At 43.0% G+C, this 25967-nt stretch overlaps 1 protein-coding gene across 2 annotated transcripts in view; it reads left to right on the top strand.

Moving 5' to 3' along the window:
- Positions 1 to 23918, top strand: part of foxp4 (forkhead box P4) — a 91972-nt gene extending 68054 nt beyond the window's left edge. For both annotated transcript variants that reach the window (XM_039612174.1, XM_039612173.1), the window contains exons 7-18: positions 2588 to 2789; positions 3284 to 3382; positions 4768 to 4866; positions 8329 to 8416; positions 9587 to 9670; positions 11695 to 11920; positions 12219 to 12295; positions 12380 to 12481; positions 15517 to 15638; positions 16215 to 16281; positions 17322 to 17494; positions 18125 to 23918. In XM_039612174.1, the coding sequence (XP_039468108.1) occupies positions 2588 to 2789; positions 3284 to 3382; positions 4768 to 4866; positions 8329 to 8416; positions 9587 to 9670; positions 11695 to 11920; positions 12219 to 12295; positions 12380 to 12481; positions 15517 to 15638; positions 16215 to 16281; positions 17322 to 17494; positions 18125 to 18275 (1490 nt within the window). In that variant the 3' untranslated portion in view covers positions 18276 to 23918. The remainder of the gene's footprint in view (positions 1 to 2587; positions 2790 to 3283; positions 3383 to 4767; positions 4867 to 8328; positions 8417 to 9586; positions 9671 to 11694; positions 11921 to 12218; positions 12296 to 12379; positions 12482 to 15516; positions 15639 to 16214; positions 16282 to 17321; positions 17495 to 18124) is intronic.
- The last annotated feature ends 2049 nt before the right edge of the window (positions 23919 to 25967 follow it).

Here is a 25967-nt window from a genome sequence, read left to right as displayed (position 1 = left end):
GCACACGCACACACGTTCATGAAAATACTATAACCCTGTAGCACTCGGGTGACACGGACACATCTTAACAAGCGTGTGCGCACACATGGGCGTACACACAGGCGGGCCTGTACCCAGTGCTGCCTGTGAAGCCCGTTAAGTTAATCAGCCTATAAAAGATAAAAGGAAACGTGATTGGTGGGTTTGTGGAAAGTACTCATTTGGATAATAGGTAAAATATGCCACTAAGCCCCCCTGCTTAGAGAAATGTGTGCATGTGCTTGGGTGAATGTTTGCACGCATGTGTGTGTACTTGAGATTAGCCAGATACAAGAACATCATCGTTTTGCTATTGCTGTGCCCACTGGATCTTGTTTTTTTGTGTGTATTCTTACGTGTAACTTCTCCCACAGTCCCTTCATTTTGTCAGCAGAGTTTTAGAATGATAAATGTTGACTGGTGACTGGCCCGCCCTGAGTATATGTGTCCTGTGTGTGTGTATCTGTATCCATTTGTTTTCCGTGCTCTTAGCACAGCAGCCCTCGACACACACATACACACTATCTCACTCACGGAGAATGCTTTAGAGGCTCTAAAGTGGCCGTAACATTGCTAAAGCGCTGACTGAGTTGACCAAACAGACCGATTTCCTTCCCTCTGGCTGTCTGATCCCTGATCTCTCGTTTTCTCTCATGCACAGTCACATGCAGTCTCACACGCACACACTCACATACAACAAAGAAACTGTGTTTACCTAATCAAAAGTGAAATTCAAATCAATTTAATACTGGACAAATTGCTCAAAAAGCGTGTGTATACATGTGTGCTTTATGTGCTAGAGGACAGGGTGTTTGTTTGTGTGAGGTGAGGACAAATAGATATGCCAGTTTACACAGAGTGGAAAAAGCCAATGGATACTTACTAAGTGCAAATGAAAAAGACAGGGGCTACATTTCTGTTAGTAGTGTAATTTTTCAGACAGTTTCAAACATTTGGCTTTGGCATCTCCTTTTTTCTTTCTTTCTCCTTCCGTATCAGACTGGAATTTCCCTGCAGTGTGAAAGAGCTGGTCCATTGTGACGGCTCAGCCAGGCGTGAGCCAGAAGCATTCCTCTGACCAGCCATGCCACGCAAACACACAAACACTCGAGCATAAACACTCGCACCTTTACACACAAATGCACACACTATTGCCCCGCCTCAAAGGGCTGTTGTGTTCATTGTGTAGGTGGTGGCATTAGGGGTCCTGCTTTGGTTTCAGTTTATTTCTCTGACCGCAGTAGGATGGAGGTGCTGCGTAGACCTCTCGTAACTGCCTTATGACAAAGCCTAATAAGTTCATGCCAAAAAGGAAAAAAAAGAAGAAGAAGAAGAAAGAGCACTAAATAAATTTTAACTGCAAAAAGACAGATCAAACAGTACGGGTGTGCAGGGAACCGTTTCAACAGCCTTTGAAACTTTCAGACAAATCAGTTATTTTGAATTCGCCCAGTTTAATTTTAGAACTTCCCAGCATGTGTTTGTCCACGGTTATTAATGTGAAAGAAAAATGAACCTCATGACCAAATATGGGCACGCACGTTTGGCAGAAACTTTTAGCAGGAGCACTCTGATCTGCTCAAATATTTCGCATCTTTAAACTCTAGCTGGAGGAAATCACGACAGCAGTTTTCACCTCATTTCATGTTTGTTTTTTTTAACTTTCCTTTTTTCCCTGTCGCTCATCAATAAACTACAGACTTTTGCCAAGAAATCGCCTACATTTTCCTCTCAAATTCCGATTTTGTGACTGGATTGTGCTGTGAGCCGCTTTCTATAGCGGTCTTCACCTACCTCACACTTTCGCTCTGTGAGCACGTCCACGCTTTTTGTGTGGAGCTGTCCGGATAATACATATATGTGCGTACCCATACAAAGACATCGACGCACACGGCACCTCATTCTTCCAGAGTGAGAACTTTTGTTTTGGCGGGACCGCAGAAGAATGCAGACAAAGCAGACATAATATTTGGATTGCTGCAAAGTCTCCGTATGAGTTTGTGTCGATGTGTGTGTGTGTGTATCCGCGTGTGTGCATGCTACAAGATCCACTGGAGTGGGCTGTGGCGTTTTAGGCGTCTCTCTCGCTGTGAAATTGGAGCAGAAATAACAAAGCTATGACTCGAAAGCTCAAAGTGTGCACCCACCCATTTCACACAAATAGTGGTGGCAACGGGAGCAGTGGAGCTGCTGGACAGTAGCAGTTGCAACAAAGTTTAGCTACTTAATTAAGAATACTGGCTTTCTGGGGGGACAATAAAAAGGTCCGTTTTTAAGATGTTCTGTTTTCCACTCTGAACCGCTCTTAAACACAGGGACGGTTAAAGTAGCACGTGTGTGTTTTATGTCTGCTATAATTTAAGATTAGTTTCAGCTATCGCTGCTTCTCTGTGTGTCTCTGCATGTCGGTACAATTATCTGGTTTATAGTTAACCGTATTTCTTCTTCTATTTATTAGAATCAGCTTATCTTAAATATCCTATCATCACATTTGTGCATGAACATGTGAAGTTGATGGACGGGTTAAGTGAGACCAGTTGCTAAGTTAAATCTGTGTCCTTGCCTGCAGCGATGTGTCCGTCAGACCTACAGCAACTGTGGAAGGATGTGTCGGGGGTGCCGAGCAGCGAGGAGGCCCTAAAACAGGCCGAGGGCCTCGACTTGAGCACCAACAGCTCCAATTCTACCTCAGCCTTCCCCAAAGCTGCCAGTGCTCACCTTCCACTGCACAGCCTCCCCAATGGACAGAGCCACACCCCAAAGAGAGACAGGTACAGTGATGTGGAAACAAGTATGACTTCCTGATGATAGCCACAGGTAATGTGGCCATCACAGTCTGTTCTCTGTGTGACTCTCTTCTGGTCTCTCTTAATTAGTTGTTTTCACGGTGTCATTTTTTTTTCTTAAATTTGAACCTTCTTTTGGACACGCAGAAAACACAGGTACAAAACATGCACATTCAGCATATCACACATCAGCGTGGCGTAAACATCGCTCAGCTCATTTGATAGGAGGTGTGTCAGCCACATGTCAGTATGGTGCGGACGCAAAGTTAGGAAAGAAGACGAGACGATAGTGGATTCGGGAGAGGGGTAGTAGCAGGAAGTAGCGGACAGGCAAATTTACTCCATAGATAAATTCCGCAGTCGGGCGCGATCATTTCCAGGGATGCATGTGCTGGGGGGATGCACTAACACACACTGTGTAAGGGCTGTGTTGTCCCATGGCTGTGTTGGCTGCTCATGGGCTTGTCTCCGTCTTTAAGAGCCAGACTGTTTGAGTGGATATCCTCCTTCACCAAGGCAGACAGCGGAGATGACCATGTCCCTCTTTACTCCAAAGGCAGCCAACCCCCCAGCAGCCAGTGAGTAGCACATACACGTACACACACGTACACACACAGACACAAGTGGGCAAGTCTAAGACAAGAAGATACACTAGAGGAGGGTGGTTTGAAGTGTCCTTCAGCACTGATTTACTGCTTGTACCAGTGGCATTGTTGATCCTGACTTCTGACCTCATTTCACAGGGGGGTCAGGGTGGCTGGACAAGTGTTAATTAAGAGAGGTTCTATTAGTTAATCAAATATATCACACATGGTCATGCTGAAACTACAGTGTGCTGGCAGTACTCCGACAGAGTTGGCTTAGAAGATCACAAAGGGGATAGCATTAGCCTGCTAAGCTAATGCATGGCTGATGTGGAGGAGAATGCGGTTGCCAGCAGTTTGTCATGTCTGCTGTCTGAGCTGCTTCTGAGTTGACTCAACCACAGCCAACACACATACACACAACATACACTCCAACCTCAGCCTGCACATATGATCAGGAAGAGGTGAAAAGCAAAGAGAGGGAGAGAGACATGTTTCCATCTGCAAGACAAATGGTTTTTGTTAGACAACCTTATGATGTTGATTTGGGAGAATCCCCATTCCAGTCCACGCACACACACACGTACACACTCGCACGCACTCGCACATGCACACGCACACACTCATACAAACACGCACATACACAGTCATGTAAATATATGTGGAGACAGCAGTCGCCGGCAGAGGTCCAAATCTGAACCACATCTGCTACTGGACCTGCCACACACACATGCACGGATACAGTTATTTTACCCTGGGTCCAAACCAAACCTGGCCTAGTCTTTCATCATCACACACACATATAAATACACACACGGTCATAAATATGAAGAGATACGCACTCAAAAAACACACACATAGACTCACCACAAAAGAACAACCAGCACATGACGGCAACCGCCACCAATCAGTCATGGCTGGTTGGTCCCGTGCCGGCTCTGTGTCAGCTCCTGAAACATTAGAACATACACCAAAACCAACACACACATGCAAAGCACACGCCAGGAACAGAAAGACAGGTCACGGACTCCAGAATGTGAGGTTGCTGGACCAATTCCCCTGTTTGCCTGGCTTCTGTGACTGACCCCACTCTGCTCTATTCCTCCTGTCTCTGCACTTGGCTTCATGAACTGTACTAATGACTGCTAACCAAACTCAGATGGCTGTATTGCTGCTGCTGTTGCTGCTACACAGTTTTTGTTTTCTTTGTTTTTGCTTCTTTTTTTTTTTGCATGTGTATGTATGTGAAAGTGTGACATGTTAATGCTTTTTTTCTTAATATTCTAAGCACTTACTTTGACTTTATCTACGGTTTCATGTGGATAACAAATATATAATGTCACTGTTGTCTCTGTTTGTGTGTGTCTTTCTCTCCACAGTCATGAGGAGCACACTGGCTCCCATCCCCTCTATGGCCATGGAGAGTGTAAGTGGCCTGGCTGTGAAGCACTGTGTGAGGACATGGGACAGTTCATCAAGTAAGTCACCAGCCAGTGAAAAAATAAGCACTCAGAAAAATGAATAAAGATATTTGCGCTACATTAGGGGTTTCAAACAGAAGGCCTGGGGGCCAGAATTGGCCCAGCAAAGATTCAAATTGGGCTCAATGAATGACTTTAGAACAAGTGAAGGAGGGCAGGAAATTTGGAATTTTAACTGTATCTTCATAAGTTTTAAAGATTTTCTTACTTATTAGGACCTCCCTCATGGCCAGTCATACTACACCAAAGCAAATAAGTAACTGACAAAAGATTAAATGACAGAAAACTTCTAAAGAAATATATGGCGCGGTGGTGGGGGGTGTTCCACTGAGAATGCAATAGAAAAATATCAAATTTCTTTTGAGACACACTTTTAAAAGTAGTTATTTTTCTTTTATTAAGGGATCTCAGGGATTAAATGTTTACTTTAACTTCTTTACACTGACAGAAAGTGGAGTCTGGCCAATTTAAGATCAAATTGGGCTTAGTGGCCCACAGCGTAAAATCAGACAACCCTACACTACATTTGATTGACGTATCTGTCTGGTTTTTGTTTTTTTTAAATTAAGGTAATCTGAGCTGTACTATGATTGCCACTTACATCACATGCCTAGTATATATTTAATAGTGCAACTAGAAGAAAAGTCAAAGTGGAAAAGGTTCTGTTTTGACCCCACTTCTGTTATTGTTCATTTTCCATTTCTATCCCCTTTACAGCTGTTAAAGAGTTTGTTATAGGGACATGCATATATTTCCCTTGAAGAGGTCATAATTGTAATATTTCTAGATGGGTTCAAATTCTCTGTTAAAAAGAAATCACACAGTTAAAGATAATCAAAGTCTGTTCAATAATTAATTTGCATTATTTACAGTTTCAAATGGCAATGAGACTGTAAAACTGTAAATGTTCAATATTTCTGCAATCCTCGACCAAAATTCAGGTTTGATTCAAACATTAAAACTTCTTTCTTTTTTTTAGCACCGGGACAAAACAACCCTTTTTTTTTTAAATGAAGTTCATGACCATTTAAGCCAATAAAGACTCACAATGTCTGATTTAGATTACCTGTATGAACTAAAGGTGAGGCAAAACAAAGAAAAGCTAATAATGTAAATACCAGTCGTACACATCACTTCACTTTTGCGTTTCCTGACTAATCTATTGGTTGCAATACGTTAGCATCACATTAGCTCCCAGGCACATGCATGCATACGTGTACAAACACACGTTGGTACACAGATTCACTGATTCACTTTGGTTTTCTCTGAGTCTTTGTCTTCATTGAAGAACAGAATCCTCCATCTCCATAATTCCATGTTTGCACATGCATTTTTATACATCGCATTGTTGCTTGAGTAGAGGCAGACAACTGGTCTAGCTATGTAGAATTATCACTGATGCTTTAAAAATATTGGTCTCTAAGCCATTCTTTAATTTGGTAGGCTTTTATGATTTTTGGTCTCTGTGAGAGCAAGAAACCTCTCTCTCTCTTCTTTTGCTCTGCGTCCTTCTACTTAACTTTCACTCCTCCCTCTATTATTTACCAGTTTGGATTCACTGTGCGATGCTGATGCAGTATCCGGCCTTGACATTCTCCTACCACCTCCTGTCGCGCATAGCACCGTGGACTTCCCCATGGCACCGTGGCTGATAATGAAGGCTTCACAAGCCTCTAATGAAGCCTTAAACAAACTCACACTCATTATCTATGTGGAACTCTTAGCTATTTGGACAGTGGAGATATTAATAAGCCTGGGTGATGAAATACGTATTCGTACACACACGCACACACACCATCACAGAACTGTGAATAGTGATTGTGATGGCATCGGACAGTCAGATCAAAGCTTGCAGGCAGGCTGGGAAAGTTTGGAGAGGAAAGCTGTTGTTTGGTGTCTCATTTCACGTAGCCCCAGGGCAGATGGAAGGAGAGTGAAAGAGAGTGTTTGTGTGTGTATGTAAGAGAGAGAGCGAGAGAGAGGAAGATGAAAAAATAGAGGCAGCGACACACAGTGCCATCAGTCTAACCGTGCGCTCCCTTCCAGCGAGCCTTAGTCATCGCCCCAGGAGGGAAAAGGGTAGAGCAGAAGAACAGAGGAAGGAGACACTTCACTATTTCAAGTCTTTCTTCTCTCCTCTTGTCTCTGCCCACCTTCCCTCCCTCCCTCCTCCTCCCTGTCCTCTGGTATAATACTCTGGCTGTGGCTGGTGGAGCTGGGTGTAATGTGGGTTAAAGCCTTGTCTGCCTGCACTCAGAGGAGTAAACAGAGCCTCATTGTCGGGACACATCGAGAAAAAAAAAAAAACCCGCTACTGTTTATGGCCCAGCTATAGAGAGAGGGGAGGGTTTGGGGGGCAGATTTGGTTGGAATGAGTGTGAATCATAGGCATTTGGGGAGTTGCGGGGGAAGAGGAGTGGGAAGGGGAGAGTCGACAAAAGTATAAGTGACGGAGAGGGAGAGAGAGAGCGAGTGAGAGGGGTGAGATCATGTTTTTGTTATTATTATCGTGCACTTGTGTTGAGCCATCTATCTGCCTAGATTAGCCCCGCCATGACATCATTGTTTTTCTTTCATTTCTAGTCTTCGCCTGATGTTGCCCAACTTTCTACTTTCTGCTAGACTCGCACACGCACAATGCCGTACGTGCCGTGCAAACGCGCATTTCCGCACTTTTCCGCACTTTCACAACAAGCAAGTGACTTGATGAACATTAAAAGTTAACACAGCAGGACATCTAATGAGTCAGCCTGGCTTAACTACCCTCACACGACGACATATATATGACTGCGCAATCTCATGCACACACAGCAGCAACCTGTGAATAACCTTGGCGATGACAGTGCAAAGACAGAGAGAGAGAAAGGGAAGGTGGAAGGGAGACAGGGAGGGGTGATCTGGGAAAGATCAGAAGGTCCCAGGTCCTCCCACATTTGAGGAAACAAATAGCGCCACCATTCCGACACACACACACACACACCACACAGATGCACACCAGCGTTAATAAGTGGAGAGGAGTTTAACAGAAAGTCTTAAGATAAGGCTTTGTGCAATAACACATGAGCTCATATCCAGGTGGTTGTCTTGGATCATGGTTCACTAAGCACCAATGAAGTATACACGCGCACACACACACACACACACACACACAAAATACAGCTGCCGCGTCCTTCAGTAGACAAAATAAACTTCCAAGATTGTGATTTATTTTTCTAGCACTGAAGCAGCTTAGATCTCAGTTTAAATAAATGTAAAAGAGCCGAGTTTTGTTACTTCATCATCCAGGACCTGCGAGCTGATTCAACAATAATCCTATTGACTTAAAAATCTTAATTGAGTGGGGACTAGCAGCTCTTTCATCTTGGAGCTTTTTTAAAATATTTTTTTTTATTTGCAAGCAGATATCAAATCACTTCCCAGAAAATGAGTAAAGTACTGATACTCTCTCATCCCCTCTAGGCACTTGAACAACGAGCATGCCCTAGATGACCGCAGCACTGCTCAGTGCCGAGTCCAGATGCAGGTGGTTCAGCAGCTGGAGATACAGGTGGGTCTCACGCACACGAGCAAGCACACCTCATTTTCATTTGCTCACAAACAAAGTCATGGAGACTGTTTCAGCCTGTCAATGGCCGCAACTCGTCTGAGGCAGGGCAGAGTTTATGGAGAGCAGTGGAGCTTGTAATTTAAAAGGAGCAGTCAGCAGGGAAGCTGCCATTGCTGCTCCAATTATAAAGCTTCTCTGGTCACCAGCAAGAGAGAGTGAGGCTGAGAGGAGGGGAGGAGGGAGGGAAGAGAAAAGAAAAAGGAAAAGAAAAGAGAGAGTGAGACAGAAGCTAGAGAGTGGAGGGCCAGGCTGCAAGGAGTCTCTTGTTCTCAGAGTGGTTCATGCACGCAAACCCTCTTGAAACATCTGAATGGTCCGGCAGAAGCAAAATAACGAGAAGTGAAATGCTGTTCTTAAACGGCGCCGAATGTGAGAAAGTTCCAAACAAAGTTCAAATACAAAGACGAGTCTTTTGGCGCGCATCGGGACATTCGGTTTACTGAACACAGCGGCCACGTCCCTGTGCGTGTTTGTGTGTGTCCAGTGGGGGTAGGTAGGGTGGGGGGGTCCAGAATTAGGGTTAGCTTTTGTGTTTGGCAGTAGTGGTAAACAGCGTTTAGCTCAGCCCCTGAAGCCACCACCAGGGAACACAAAGTGACAGAGAGGCAGCTGGTGTCACATCACATCAGGACAGCCGTCTCTCTCTCCTTTGACATGTCACTTCATCGGCATCCCACCGCTCTGCCCCTCGCGTGCACACACGCGCACACGGCACACACACATGCGGGAAGCGTGTTTTAAATTTCTCATATTTGCACTCGGACACACATCGCCGCATTCGCCTTAGCGTGGATCCGTTTTTTTTGTTTTTCTAGAGGCGACACTTGTGTACGCTGCTACTCCTGCGCAAACACACACACACAGGATTCAGCTCAGGCTGTAACATCACCCTTTAAACAGCGGTTATCAAAGTCAAATGAGGACAGTTGTGTCTGCAGACTCGTGTGAGCGTCTGAGAGGGTGCCTGGTCCTGAGGTGGCCCACGCTCATGTTCTTCTTGGTGCCTGACCTGTTTTGTAATTGTAGGATGTGCCAGTACGACACTATAAATGAAAGGTGATGAAATTAAATGTATATCAAAGTAATCCTGTCCACGCTCGTGTCTTTCAGCTGGCGAAAGAGAGCGAGCGACTCCAGGCCATGATGACCCACCTGCATATGCGCCCCTCAGAGCCAAAGCCTTTTAACCAACCTGTGAGTACACACCCAAAGTCCAGTGACATGACATCTGACCCCAAACCTAACGCTCTTCCTTCTTATTCAACCACAATCTTCTTTTAATAGCTCACTTTCTTTATTTCTACCCTTCTGGGTACAGTAACCTTCCTCTGTTACTGTTCAGTTTGGTATCGACGCCCCCTATTGACCAATGAGCGTTAATGTGTTTTTCATGAATCATAAAGGCCTGCTTTTTACTTTTCCTTATATTTTGCTACACATTTCCACACTTTTTTTCATCACTCCATGCTTTCCTCACTCTCCTTTTCTCTGTCTTTAACTTGCAATGATACAGTGCATCGAATTTCCCAGAAGAGCAGGCTTTCACAATGTTTTAATTCCACATGCAAAGTTAGAGATTGCAACAAATCCCCACATTCAAACTGTGTCAGAGTTTACTTTCATTTTTCTAAACAAATCCTGCATTCGAGAATTAAGATTTCCCAGCCTGTCTGTGAGAGAGAGCAGTTAAAACAGCCTCTCACAATATTGTCAGTGTGTGCCAACAACACAGGATAGAAATTTGACATGGCGCGTGCGTCTGTGTGTGTCCACACTGGTTGGCGAGGTTGTTATTAGGTATCTAATGAATATTTCATTATTCAGATTGACGAGGAGTCTTATTAAAATATGAAGATGTTGAAATTAATTGTCAATTAGAGGTAGAGTGTCTTAATTTGAGGATATAAATGGGTGCAGCCGAGTGGCAATGTGTGTGCGCGTGTGCTCGCGCGTACTTGTGCGCCTGCCTGGATGATGTGTTGATCGCAGGGGGATCAGCTGCCATTTTCATCTAATGGGAAATCAGGAAGAGGCGTGTTCTGTCACCACTGGAGAAGAGCCTCAGGGTCAGGGATTGGAGAAGGAGGGGCAGAGGAGGAGCATCAGGAATGGAAACAAAGCTTGGCCTCAATTAACAGTGTTCGACTGTTGCCGTGGTGATGGGGCAGGGTTGCAGCTTTAATGAAGTACCTGTTAAACAGCCCCGCCCTCTCCAGTCAGCTTAAATGGTACAGAGAGGGGGCAGAGTAAAGAGGAGGCGATTCAACACATTTTGCATACATCTAGACAACACACACACGCACACACACTTAGTGGTTTTAATTAGTCCTAAACTAGCAGCCTTACAACAGCTCTCCCAGAGAGACTGGATGTAGTGGTTCTGTGTGTGTGTGTGTATGCGTTCAAGTGTGTATCTGTGCAAGGCTCTGCCTAATTGGGCCGAATTGGTCCGTGAAGACTTCGCCACCGCAAAGCGCATGTGTGTGTTCCCTTCTTAAAAACATGCTGTCGTGTGGTTTTGTTTTTGTAAGCTCAGGGTTAATTGCAGCCAGTGCAGTGTGTGTATAAGCATGTGTATGTGTGTGGAGCGCTCAAGTGTGTATGAGTGTGTGTGGTTCTGCACAAATGATAGGGCCACATTTTCACAGGGAGTGTTGAAGGCCTTTTTTTTCATGTGAGTTAACATTAGTAGTGCCTCCTGAATAAAGCAGCCTATTATGATAGGTTAAATAATGTCAAATTAATGGTTGGTACAATTTTCAGTCATCAGGAAGGAAGTGGGCCTGCCGATGTGTGTTTGCATTCCTGTCCTCTATGTACAGCATAGCAGGGGAACTTAATGATGGAGTATTCCGCTTCTGAGCTGAAACATTATGAATTTTCTGGGTGAAATGCCTGAGGTGAGGTGTCTTTTCACCTCCTCCTCCTTGCCGTGATTTTATCTAGATAATTTTTCTTTGTAAACAGCTGCAGACCTTAACAGATGACAAAGGGTTAAGGTAAACATAAGGTCCGCCTTAATTAAATAGAAAACCTATTTGATGTTCCAGAACTAAAAAGTTCAACACACTAAGTACATAAACAATAAAGTTAGACAATGAAGTTTTATAAGCCCAACCTAAACAACAGTCTTCATGGAAAGGACATTACAATGAGATCTTTTTCTCTTTTTTTGTGCTTTGAAACAATTTGCCCATTCTGTGTGTATCGTTTTCTAGCTGAACCTGGCTTCCAGCGGCTCTCTCTTAAAGCGGGACAGCGAGGCCTACCCAGAGGGTCTTCCCCACCCCCCCACTTCGGCTGCCACCCCCATCACCCCACTGCGCCAGGGGCCTTCAGTCATCAGCTCCTCCAGCCTGCACACACACTCCCACTCACACACGCACGCTGTTGGGCCCATACGCAGGCGCAACTCCGACAAGTACTGCACCCCGATCGCCTCAGGTAGACTGAAATATCCATCTCCACCATTGCCTGATGCTCACAGTACTTTACTGAGAATACCATTACTTGTTAGTGATGCAACATAGTCTTTCTGGAGTCCAGAAAGACCTGAGGTGTTGACTGCTGCTTTACATTTTTATATTTTTGCATTTTATTTTACCAAAGCTGAAAAAAGAGGGCATTTCCTAGCATCTCATTAATTTCTTGTACCTGAAAAATATTATAGTGTTAGTCTTATTAGTTCAGAGACTCTGCATAAGCTCACATGGGCTCATTTGAAATGTCTTCTGTCTTTCAGAGCTCGCCCAGAACTGTGAGTTCTACAAGAATGCTGATGTCAGGCCTCCCTTTACCTACGCCTCTCTTATACGTCATGTGAGTTTCTCTAATGATTCTTATCAGCATCTCTCCGTCTGTGTCCTCCTCTAACCTTTTTGTTCCATTTGTCCTTTCTTTTAGGCCATTTTGGAGTCCCCAGACAGACAGTTGACTCTCAACGAGATTTACAATTGGTTTACACGAAAGTTTGCCTATTTCAGGAGAAACACAGCCACGTGGAAGGTAAAGGCACACCGCATGCGTCTTTGCACTGCTTCACACTCTCCCTTTTGCATGGCTTTTGAATCCCCTCCGTATTCCAGTCATACTAATCTCTGGTTTTGGTACAACACGGTATTCAGTGAATCTAAAATAAATGAGAGCAGTAAAATGGGCCAATTAACAAAGTAGTTTGGAGCTGTTTAGATGATAGAGCAAAACAAGCTGGGCCATATCTAGAAAATGAAAGTCTGGAATTCAGCATAATATTTTGGCTAAAACAACAACTGGGCTGGGTTTAAAGCTGATTATTGCACACATAAATTTGGTCTGTGCTCTCTGCTGGAGCCCCTAACCCAAGCAGATGCAAACTTATTAGATGTATTTGAAACACTGAAAAAAATGACTGTACTTTGCAGACAACTGTGTCAGTTTAAAGGCCTAACCTGAACACTTACGTAGTGATACGAGTACAATAACAGTCACAGTCTGAGCACCCCTGCATACGCAGATTCTTAGGCTGACTTTGCTCAGCACCCACCGATATCACTGATTTGACAGTTATTGGCTGTTTCTGTCCTTTGTGAGACACTTTTCCTCTGCTCTCCTTCTTTCACGCTTTCCATTCCTCTTTCTTTATCTCTCCCTCTCTCTCCTTCTTAGGACTAAACAATTTTCTCACCTGCAACGCGGCACATGGAGTGTCGACCCCACTTAGTCAAGCAAAGACACTTCTAGCCGTTATGCAGCCTCATTACAGAGAAACACATACAGAGCTAACACACACTGCTCATGATCGCACACTGTATTGCCCATTTCTCCCTCTTCATCCTTCTCTCTAATACACACACACAGACACACCTGGCCTGATCTCACCATTGTAGGTGACCCATTTTTACTGAAACCTCACACTAATTTGGGTGTCAGAAAGAGGGAAAGTGAGGGAAAGAGCGAAAGAGTGAGAAGGGGGCGACCACGGCCTTCTTCTAATAGCCCAAACCAAGGAAGGAAGGATGAGATGACGACAGAGGAAGAGTTGTGCAGATGGTTAACACGGGCTAGCCAGGAATATCTTTACCTCCTCATCTGACTTTTATGAATTTTAACTATTAATGTCTGGCGTCTGCTTCCTGTGCCGCTGGCCTAGAAGACCTTTAAATATAGCTCGGCATGGCCTTATGTATTTATATAGCAGCCCAGTGAGTCAAATGGGGCCGTAGAGATATATGTCCTTTAATAAGCCGTTATATTTCATGAGCAGAGCAGCGGTGTCAGGGAGTGGAAGTCATTGATCAGAGAAAGAGAGGGGCAGAAAATGAAGAAGAGATGGGAGAGAGAAAGAAAAAGATGATTGAGAGAAGAGAGGAAATGAGTGCTAAGTGTTATTTCAAGGTGCTGCAAGATGGGCTCGGGTCTGTTATTTTTTTAATGTAGATTCTCATAGTAATAATCTTCTTTTTTTGTAGGTGATTTTCTTTAATCATTAAAGGAGAATTTAAAAAATGAAATTTATGTTGAAGAAATGCAATCAGGGCCAAATTAGAGGCTCTACTGGCACTTGCTTGTTTGTTCACTACATCTATTTATATGTAGCATCACATGCAGGTAGCTGGCCCTGAATGCATCAAGTCAGAAACATCAAAGTGTTCAAATATTAGCAATATAATAGCAATAGGACTCAGATTAACATCTGTGAACCTGAAATGCTTATTTTATTTCATTTGTGGTGTACACAATTGGATCTTTCTTCCAAAATTTCAACCTCCCCTACACACACACACACACTTCTCCCAGCCGAAGGGAGTGGAGATGAGTGGCACATGTGCTGTGACCCACTGTAAATGACTGCTAATGTTTTAACTGGGAGAATTAGGCTTTCATCACGGAGACGAATGCAAATCGCACTGCAATAGCACTGGCGTCTGGCGTGTGTCTGTGTGCTTGTGTGTGTGTTTGCGCTGTCAGGGTGGCGGGCAGAGATTGGGGTCAGACTCATTTACAAAACTTAGCATCACGGCTCGGGGGTTGAGGGGATGCGGGGGAGAGAAAGGGTTCCTCCACTGATTATGGCTTGTGTAATTACGTGTCTGTGTGTTTGTATGTGTGTGAGTGTGCGCGCGCATGTGTGTATCTGCGTGTGTAATTACGGCAAGGAGTGATGCATGCCTGGCCTGTCCCTCCCTCTCGGCTTAGAACAGCGTGTCAGAGAGAATATGCAGGATTTAATTATAGACGAATTAAAATTGGTAATGAAATTGGGCATGAACAAACTACAAATAGCAGATGAAAAGGGAGGCCTGTCCCTGGGGGGTTGAGACGAAGATAGCGGTGTGCCCGCCTGCTTGGCTGTCTGAGAGCTTGTGGATGTGTGTGTTTCTGTGAGAGTGTGTGTGCTGATGATGACTGATTAGAAGCATTCTGTGATAAAATAACAGTACTAGAGAACCACTGCCTTGTGTTAGCGCTGCACAGGGAGTTACATTGAGGTGCAACGCGATGGCTGAAGAAGTTGCGGCTGCTATCCTTAAAGTCGCATTACTTATTAACTTGTGATGGAAAGCTCGTGTTCTTGCCTCCAACTGGGTGACAGACTTGGTGTAAGGGTAGAAAAGTGTGGTTACACTTTGCACTTCCTGTTACAACTTTTGCATTACACTTTAGGTAAAACCGAAGACCGTGGATGAAATTTTATGAAATTAACAGCAGTCATCAGGAAACATTAGTACTACTAAACCAGTAGTAGTACTTATTAAATTCATCACTTTGCGGGATAAGTTGAGAAAGTGTTTTACAGTTATTTCAATAAGCCTGTGCATTAATGCAAAATGAGGTTCTTCATCCGTTTTGGAACATTTATGAGGCAAGAAAGGAGGCCGACTAATTTTAATGCTAAATTAAAAAAAATGAATAATCTTTTCTGCAAAGAGTCCAAGGAAAGTTAAAGCAAAATGAAACCTGAAATCTCAGCATCAAGTTAAATATTAAACAATGAAAATGCAATAGTAGCTGATTGATCCTCGGTGACTCTTTTTGGCTCTTTTCACTCTTCGTCTCCTCAGAATGCCGTGCGCCACAACCTGAGTCTGCACAAGTGTTTTGTTCGTGTTGAGAATGTGAAGGGGGCCGTGTGGACTGTGGATGAAGTTGAATACCAAAAGAGGAGACCACCAAAGATGACCGGGTAAGCACCACACACATACACAGAGTCAAGTGAACACGCTGTCACATGCGCACGCACGTTTGCTTTCTTGACGCACGGTTGAGGCTGATGTGAGTGTGAGCTTATCGGTGCTGGCACTATGATTGCTTAAATGGACCCACTATTATTACCGAGAGGCCAACTCGGGAATCAAGTAAAAACAAAGTAGGGGCTGCCGGCCATTAATGTACGTACTGTTTGTGCGTGTGTGTGCGTGTGTGAGTTTTTCCCTGTTTGTCGACTCCATTAGTAAGCAGCTGTGTGAGATGCAAGACAGGAAAAAACCTTGTTAGCGCGTGTAAACAGATGTTCTTTCCAACCACCAGAGAATCCAGGGATAATTATGCACGCACACCTGCACACCAGATATCAGACACTTTCATGTGCACGTTTTTAGCATCTGTTTACAGTCTGTGGATATTTCAGTAACAAACATATTTGCGGAATCTGTTGCAACGCTTTGGGTGAGGTGACATCTTTCTCACATGTGTGTGCAATCTGTGATCCTCAACCTCCTTTTTCTCCTTGTTTGTGTGTGTGTGTGTGCTTTATTTGTAGAAGTCCCACTCTGGTGAAAAACATGATTTCAGGACTCGGCTTTGGATCCCTAAATGCCAGCTACCAGGTAAGGCTGCTTCCCCCTACCACCCCACTTCTCTCAATCTCTTTTTCTGTCTCCACCTTTCACTCTCTCTTTCACACACACACACACCTAGCAGCCAGTCATAATCAAGGACACTAATATCAATTCCCTCTTATAATTAGCCAATTCCCTAATGACGTTCACACCACCTCCCCTCCTCTTCCTCCCACATTAACACACAGTCTCACCTCCCACCTCGCTTTTTCACACACGCGCCACCTTCATCACCGCGTGCGCGCCACAAGTATGCAAGCACACACCGGACCCACCTCTTCTCCTTGTTTTAGTGCAGATGTACAAATCAAAAATGCACACACACACACACACATATGCGCATGTGCAGTTTTGGAGATGATTTATAGCAGCAAGTAGTTGTCAATTAAGGTTACTGCATAAAATTATCGCCTGCCCTAGAAAACCCACCTCTGAGCCACTGAGAATTCCTTTTGTCTTTTTTGTCCCCTTCTTCTGGTGAGAGGGGAAGGTGGGGTAAGTATACCAAGCAGGGCCCCAACCTGTGTCTTCAAACATCTGGATTTAGAATAGCGGCCGAGGCAGCTCTCGTTAGTTCTATTCTCTCTCCTGCAGATGTGGAAGCTGCGCGGTGTGTGTTTAGATTGAGGTTGTAGCTCAGTCTCTCTTAACAACACTGCTGAGACTTTTGTGTCAACACACACGCACTTATGACAGGGACTTAAATGTAAAAGCACAGACCTTGATATGGAAAGCACTGTATGTAAGTGCCCCCTAGTGGTTTGTCGTGCTCACTGGCACTCTGTATGAAAGCGCTCTAAGAGGTACAGAAAGGAAAATCTTCCTTACATCCAATTACATATTTTAGGCAGACCTCCACGTCAGCTCGGTTTATAAAAACACTCTAATGTCATTGAAGATTAAATATATGAATAGAGATGTTTCTATTTGTCACATTTCTTCTATAACTCCACATATATACCATTTTTTTTTCTCCAAACATGATAACTTGTATATTTAAAGTGACTACACAGCTCGCTTGTTTCCAGGCGGCTCTGGCAGAAAGCAGTCTGTCCCTGCTGAACAGCCCACCCCTGGTGACCCCTCAGTCTGCGCCCAGCCTCAACATGCTGCATGTGGGCCACGATGATGTCAGCTCCACTGTGGAGCAGGTCAACAGCAATGGCAGTTGCAGCCCCACGCTCAGCCCTCAACAGTACAGGTATGTGGTGCATAAATGCGCACGTGTAAACTCCCACCTGCAGAACATGCAGGTGCAGTCAGGCAAAACAGGATGCCCATAATACTATGTCCATATGCTAAGCGTATCGACACAGATATATTTTTGGCTGGTTTAGTGTAGAAGAGCTTTATGTAGATGCCTAAATTTTAAAATTATACATTTTTTTTATAAAGTGGTAATATTAAAGGGAACCTTGTCCCCTGGGTTTAAGTAAAAAATAGATTTTAAGTAAAGGTACAGGTGTCACTGGAGAGTTTAAGTTCTATTATAATTTAAGCAAATTTCCCGAGGCCTCGATCACAGAAGTAACTAATCTACTGGTTACATTTTACAGGATACATCAGCCAGCAGACCCAAGCTTGGAAAAACACAAAATATACCATTTCCTGGTGTTAATGTGTGCAAGTTTTTGTATCAGGAATATTGCAGCTCATTAAATAAAATTGTATAAATGCAACCATAAACTATCATAAACCATGGCAAGACTTCTGGAAACAGAAATCCTTGTGGCATATTTAAAGATTTGTTTTTCTTCTTTTCAGCATTACAAAAACGTAAAAAGTGTGAAAGACAGAACCTGATCATTTGTTCTTCCGCTCTCTCTTCCAGCCACCCAGTGCATGTGAAGGAAGAGCCCACTGAAGTGGTGGAGGAGGACAGCCGGCCAGTATCGCTCCTGGCTGGTGTCACACACAGCCTGCCATTGCCAAGCGATGAGCGCGACCTGGAGGAGGATCTTCCCACAGAGGAGCTGGAGTAGGACAGATCTCAGACAAGCCGGAGGGACGGGACTTTTTTGAGACCAATCCCCGAGCCCTTCTCGCCTGTGTGAAGAGGAAAAAAAATACCAACAGTACACTTATGAGAAAACAGATAAGAGAGAAAAATAAGAGAATGTTCTTTTGTTTTTAAGAAAATTCAACTAAGGACGACATTGAGTAACTCCAAAAAAAACAAAAAACCCCAACAGGGTTAGATGACCTTCGTTACTTTCAGATACAAAAATAAGACTGTGGAGCACTGCTTTACCTCCATGTGTTGCTTTCTCAACACTTGGCTCAGAGGTATAACACCACTTAATGCATACACACTCACACAAACACGCACACACACTCATTCACTTGTCACACCATGTCTTGTCATTCTCCCTGGAAAAATTGCCCTCTATGTAGAGAACCTCTAGAGGAGTGGACATAGACACACACACACACACACACACACACACACACACTCTCTCTCCTCCTCGGCCCACCACCCTGCATACACCCTCCTCTCTGTTGTCTCGGGCTGCCTGGCTAGCCATTTTATCTCTACGTCAGTTGAGAGGACACCTAGATGTGTGTGTTAGAAAGAACACACACATACACACACACACGCAGAGGATCATGTGTATATAGATGGGAGCGGTCATCAGGGGCTGTGCAGTATACCTCTCCTTCTTCGCCCTCTTTGAGTCCAATCACTTGCTTTTTCCATTTCCTTTGATCCGATTAGACTAAAACTGTTGGGCTTCTCGATGAGGAGGAAGGAAGAATACTTACAAAGATTACCTCCAACAGTACTCCAACACTTCTGCAGAGCAGGCACCCGCGTCCACATCTGCGTGTGAGCGGCCCTGGTCCCTGCCCAAACTTCTGCCAGCAGCAAGACACTTAGTGAGGGACTTCTTTAAAACTCTTTGATTCTATGTGGGGGAAAAAAAAGAACACACGTCCCTGCCCCCTCCTACATCCTCTCCCATTCCACATCCCCACCCCCAGAAGACTGCAGGAATAGGACCGTTTGGTGCTGTTCTTCTTCTCTCTTCCATCTGCAGTTGGAGTGATGAGCACGGAACACATTTGAGAAAGTGAGGAAAAAAGTGGGGAATCCGTAAGAAACGATGGAGAAAGTGTCTACCGGAATATTGTGACTAAAAAAAAATGAAACTGTTCATGATTATGGAATATAACAAGAAAAAAAAAATGTGTGGTAGCTTTTTGTCATTTCCTTTTTTTTTAAAAATTTGTTGTTGTTATCATTGTTTATTTTTGAGGATCAATATTTCCAAGGTGGCGTTCTGTTTTGACGTACCTTTTCTATGGATGCTGTTTATGTTTTTTGTATTGTAAGTTGTTTAGTTTACTCTGGTTGTTCACACCATTCCAAATGAGTATTGGCAAAAAACAAAAAACACACAAAAAAAAGCTCAGTATTGTCCCACTTTACCTGATCCTTTAATCCCGCCCCTTTCCCTTTCTGTCCCCAGCGTAGCAGGCAAGAAATTGGGAGAGCACTTAAAGTTGCCGTTGTCCAGACAGATTATTTAACAGCTGAATCTTTTTTTTCTTCTTCTAATTATCTCTCACTCGCTTGTTTTTGGTTGTGTATTTAGTTGGGAAATATCCATGATGCTTTAAAACTATATATAGATATATTATTATTGCAGTCAGAGAATACCTCATCCCACAGAGGTTCTGCCTGGAACTGTGTCCAAATCGTTAAAGAAATAAGGGGGGATTCTTTCTGTGGGACACCAAATGTGGCAACTCTGCTCAGCTTCGATTCAAAGCTCTGTGGTTGTAATAGTTACTGTGTAGAAGCTAGCTGCAATTCACTGTGTGAGTTTATGTTAAAGGAATAGCACGTGAGATTTCTTTGTTTCCATTAGCAGAAAAGCATTACTGTTCTCTACAGTGCCATACCAAATTTAACATTTATTTTTAATCTATTATCTGCCTATTCCCGTTTTTATTTTTGTTACAGGTAACCAAAGAAATATGTAGAAAACCAAAAACCCTGTAGTTCATTTTTCCCTTTGTTTTTTTTTTATTCTTTTATTTAATTTTTTTTAAGAACTGGCCAAAAGTCAACAAACCAGGAGTTTGAATTCTTATTGTTGTATTCATATAACTATTGTGTTGAAAAATTATACCTGACTTACAGTGCTGACCATTCCAAAAACCAAAGTGTGTAAAGCAAACTACAATTTGGAGACAGTTAGGAATGACCCACATTACTTATGAGGCCAAAAACTAGTATTAACAAACCTCGCACAGTTCCTCAGACACACAGAAGAAAGAGAAAAGCACTTAGAGATGAAGCCCCGTCTCTCTCTCTCTCTCTCTCTCATACTCAGGCTCAATTGTGTTCCAAACACAATCCTGGGAGTGGCCCGACTACAGTGTGAGCAGGCCTAAAAATACAAAATAAAATAAACACTCACGAGGCATTTGAACACAACCGTTACCTTTCTGTCTGAGATTTAAAACAAAAGGTGAAATGGAAAAAAATCTTTGAAACACCTGCTGTTATATAGGTACTTTATATTGATACTGTTGAAGTTTTAAATCTATAAGAGAAAGCTCTTTACACATAAATGTTCAACATTCACAGGAAGAAGTTGTGTACTGTAATCTGCTTTAAAAAAAAAAGTGATATCTTTGGGCAGGGAGGAGTTATTCCAAATATGTATTGATTATACAATAAAGAGGGAACAAAAAACAGCAAAAATATACCAATGTAAGAGGAAAACAACCAAGGGACGTTAAGTAATTTTAAAGACTGGTTCCTATTTTAATGTTTTGTTTTTATTATTATTATTTTGTCAAACTATCTCTTGCACTTCAGATGGGTTTTGTTATTTAACGGAAAAAAAAAACACATTTCCGACGAGTTTGCGTTCACACAGGACTGTTTCCTGTTACATTAGAGACTGATTTCTTACAAAGTACAAAGTGGCAGACAGAAATCTTGAAGTGAGATTAAAAACCAAAAATAACACTACCTCCTTTTCAAAACAGTTCAACACATAGCCAACGGGAGACTGAAATCTCTTAAATATTGTTTTCTCCATTCTTCCTCAATGATGACTTAAAAAAAAAGAAGCCAAAATTGTTTTAACGCTTACTTTAAAAGTGGCAACAAAAAAAAAGTATTTGGTGATCTGGACTCCCTAATACATCTGCTTGAGCCCAAAAAAAATAAAAAAATAAAACATCGAGACGTTTCACTTTCCATAGATTTAAAAATGACTACCTCTCCTTAAACCACATCTGAAGCACTCTCTACGTCTCCAAATGTGCTGTAAAGTGCTCATTATCTATGAACAGTTTTCTATCAGCTGTTTCAAACTGACCATACTCCTGTACCCGATTAGCATCGAGCTATGTGAGCAGCCTCTCAACAGTGTGCTTTGACTGTACGTGTGCATATTCATGATCAGGCACAGCTCTCGGCCAATGAGAAGCTGGTCATTAATGGCTGCGTGTTGTTGCAGGGAGCTGGCTGTCAGATGTAGTGATGGGCTGAATATATTAGTGCCACACACACAGATAGACACACACATGCACACACACAGGGGTATAATAGAAGTGTAGAAACAGGGCTAGGGGTTAGTGCAAACGGAGGCTCTGACCATCCAGATATCCAAAGACCCACAACACTGCAGCACCCCCTTTCACCAAAACACTCACAGAGACACTGAGAGGACTAACACATCACTACTAGTAATATCCAAACTAAGAGGAACTGCTGCATACAGTACATAGATGATCTCTGACTTGTGCTTTAAGGTACACCTGTAAACAAAGCTGTTTTATAAAGATGTAGATTGTTCACAGGTCACCATGTAACACTTCTGTTCTTTCTCCACCTTGGCATAACATGATGTATTCTTGTATATTGATGCTTGGCTTATCTCTCCAGGGCATTCTTTCCCATTTTGTCCTTTGATTTTTCTCTGTTGGGATTTCTTTCTTTTCCTTTTTTTTTCTTTTCCTGAACCTGTTTAGCTATTGTAAAGCTTTCAGCTCTGATTCCTATACTGTACTGCTAATGCAGAAGTATATGTATTTATCATATTAAGTGCTGCAGGTATCTTGGTTTAATAGTTTTGGTTTTTTTCCAATGTTTTTTTTTTGGTTTGTTTGTTTTCGGTTCTTCATAAAACGTCTGGGACGCTGATTTTTTTAAAATGTATTATCTCTTTGAAAAAAAGAAAAAAATGAAAAGAACTAAAGTTAGATCAGTGGTTTAGGTAACACCTGTTTGTATATTTATCTTAGCTAGGTCTATTTTGATACTTTTTTGTCTCTGTACTGCATTTATGCATTTTTAAGGAAAGAAAAAAAACAACAAATGGAAAACAAACTAAAAAGTTTCTTCATTATGTATTGATACCTCAGAAGGACTTTTTTTTCCGCAAAGACAGGACCAAAACCTCTGAAAAGAAAAAGAGAAAGAGGAAAAAAATGTAAGAATATGTAGCCCCTCTCTTGCTTTAAAAACTGCGGAGCTCTAGAAAGGTATTGCTGTTGGTCCTTTCAGGTGCCAATATGTGTCCCTGCTCCCCTTGACCCCCTCCCTCTGACCCCTGACCCCTGTCATTCCTGTGTTGAACTCCGACCCGCAGAGCTGTCAATCATCTGCAGGTGCCGTGGGGGTGTCACTGAGTCAAACACCTGGCAGGTGGTGACCAGCCAGAAACCTCATCTCCCAGTCCCACAGAGGCAGATCAAAGACTGACACTGTTGCATTTTTGATACTCGTCCTCTTGCGCAGTCTCAATACCAAAATGTGGAATGACTCTCAGAGATGCAGCTCATCCTCTGACTACCAAAGGCATTGCAAGCAAAACATTGCTTAGTCCAAACTCTTGAACTCTAACCAAACTGTAACCAAACCAATGCCACAACTTTAACCAAACAAAGACCAAGCTACTTCCAAAACTCTCCATCGACTTCACTGATCACCTTTACTGATAGCTGTTATCTCGCATACATCCACGTAATGGTGTTGTAGGAGCAGCCCACATCCGGTTTACTGGTGACTAGCTCAAAGGACATGGGGAGATCAAATCGTAATGTGTGATTGGACAGTTCTGAGGTGTCATACGAAGGGGAAGGGACTTTCAAAGTGGAGCATTTGCCTGACGGTATTATCAAGTAGACAGCCAGAATCTGACGGAACTACCACTTCAGCTCTCCTCTGGTTAAACCTTAGGAATGTGTGTACATTTTCAGCAGTGACTCTTTGTATTGTTTCTTAGTTCAGTTTACCTGTTTACCTCTCTTTATCCTTTGTTTTTGTTTTGGGTTTTTTTTTGTTTTTTATGTTTCTTGTTATTTGAAAGTGTGACCCGAGGAAGAGGTGGGAACAGGGACTGGATGGTGGCTTTAGACAGACAGTGGAGCCCAGACCTCTGACCCTCCACCCCGGGTAGCCATGTAATGCCAGTCACTGCCCTTTCCTTCATGCTGTATAAAAACACACACATATATCTGTGTATTTGTAACCTGAATCTTCTTGTGTCTGTCCATGCAGACAATAAAAAACTGTACAGTAGGTCTAGTTGCATGTAATCTGTACTAATTATTGACAATGGCATTATAAAATGCAATAAAATACTTATTACAATGTCCTATTCTGCATCCTTGTTTCTTCTCTAGTGCTGTTGGATATGCGCAGGCTTCCACACATGCATAAATGTTTAGAGTGGAATGAAATAAAGGCCGGTGACCACTTAACAACTGCAGAACTTGGGTTATCTTAGAATATTGATGGGCTGGACAGTATGGATGATGATTTAAATCGGAAATGTTATGGGTTAGTTGAGCACCTCTTCAGTCTCTCAGGGTTTAACTGAACCAAATCATCACTGCTGAAAGGCTGATAACAGATGTTTTATAAAAACCATCCAACTATTTAAGCAAGCTAAATCTAACTGATAGATTTATACATAAAAAGATAAAAGTCTACAGATTTGATCAGAAACTGGCCAAACTTTTTTTACTAATATTAAACTATGTAATGGAGTTTCTTCTACTGTTTACCCTGCACACGCAAACACACACATTAAAGCTCTTATACTGTATATTTGCATGAAAACATTTTTTCAAAACTGATCATATCCGCCTGAAATACAATCAAGAGCCTCTCATTTGAAACGAGCGCTGTGTTGCCACTTCCATATTAATCCTTTGTGATCAGCAGGTTTTATTTTAGTGTCTTTGTGAAAAAAATTAATGTCTTTGTGTAGCAAAAATGCAGCCCTAGACTAATGTCACATAATCGTTAAACAATCTTAATCCCGTCCCGAGTTGGAAGCTGAACCATCCTGAAGGCCTTTAGACAGTTCAGAATGTGATACAGAGAGTGGCCACCAGGAGGAGTAAACAAACCAGACAACACAAGCTGCAACTCATAAACACAAACCCAGCAACAAACATTACTGGGGTCCATTGACACGGTCTGACCAACAGAGTGGGCCAGAGAGTGTGGAACAAACACTGAGTGAATGATCTGCACTGTGTGTGGCAGTGGGAATGTCATGAATACAGGTGGCTGAAGTCTCATTAGGGTTTATAGCATTGATGATGTATAAAAAATTGCTTTTTTTAACCTATCTGTACTTTTAGTTGCCCTCCTTCTCAGTTTTTACTTCCCGCTCTTTACCCGTGTCTGTCTCCCTCACAGGTTTGCAGCATGCCCTACAGCTTCTCTTTAAACCTCAGCTCTGCATCATGGGTATGTTGCCACAGGGAGAAAAAATGGAAACTGGATGGATGTTTTTTTGTAAAGTTGAAACTTTGTTTAATCTTGTGCTTTTATTGAACTTCTGTGTTAGTCAGCTGGGAGAAAACTCACTCTTGACGCTTAAATCCCTGTGACATTTGGTTTTGGTAGAGACCCTATTCTAAGCCTATTATAGGCTGAAGGCACACATGCACAGGCATAAAAACACACTCACTGGCATGCACACATTATGAATACTAAACAGAAACTTAGTACCATATACTTGTACAAGGTGAGCCAGGGTGCAGAGCAACACACAAAGGGGTTATTCTTGGCGTGGGATGGTAGTATTTGGCACACACCTGAATCTGAACCTTGGCACACGTTTCTTAATGCTCATCTGGACAGAGTAAGCATTAGGAGGCCTGAATGTGAGCGTGCTTCGTGCATTTGTTCGACAGTCTGGAGGTGGATTCGTACTCTCATGCATCCGCCTATCTGTCCATGTGCATGAGCTTGCGATGCTAAATCAATATGCATGTTTGTGTGACTGGGTGCACGGGTGGGTGTGAAAGGACATTAGTCCCAACAGCATGGAGAGCACTGAGGTCCAGGCAGACCCTGTGAGTCACAAAATACATTTACCCGGAGCAATGCTGACATCTCTGTCTCTCCCCTGTTCACTCACTCTGTCTGTCCCTCTCCCTTCTTCCCCTCAATGTCTGTGGCTGAAGCTGTGGGCTAGGCTCCAAACAGTGTACTGACTCACTGCAAACAACACATCAGTGTATATCTGCTGCTGCATGCATCCACATGGATCTGTTTATTCAAGGCTAATGAGCTTAGACTCTTTCTCCTCTCTGTGTCTACCGTAAAAGACAACCCAAAAGGTTTTTTTCTTCGCTAAAGCCAAAGGAAAAAAGCACTGTAATATACTTTTCCTATCGTTTCAGTTACA

This window comes from Oreochromis aureus, linkage group 5 (genome assembly GCF_013358895.1).
Source record: "Oreochromis aureus strain Israel breed Guangdong linkage group 5, ZZ_aureus, whole genome shotgun sequence".
Taxonomy (NCBI): Eukaryota; Metazoa; Chordata; class Actinopteri; order Cichliformes; family Cichlidae; genus Oreochromis; species Oreochromis aureus.
This window is presented reverse-complemented; position numbering and strand designations above follow the sequence as displayed.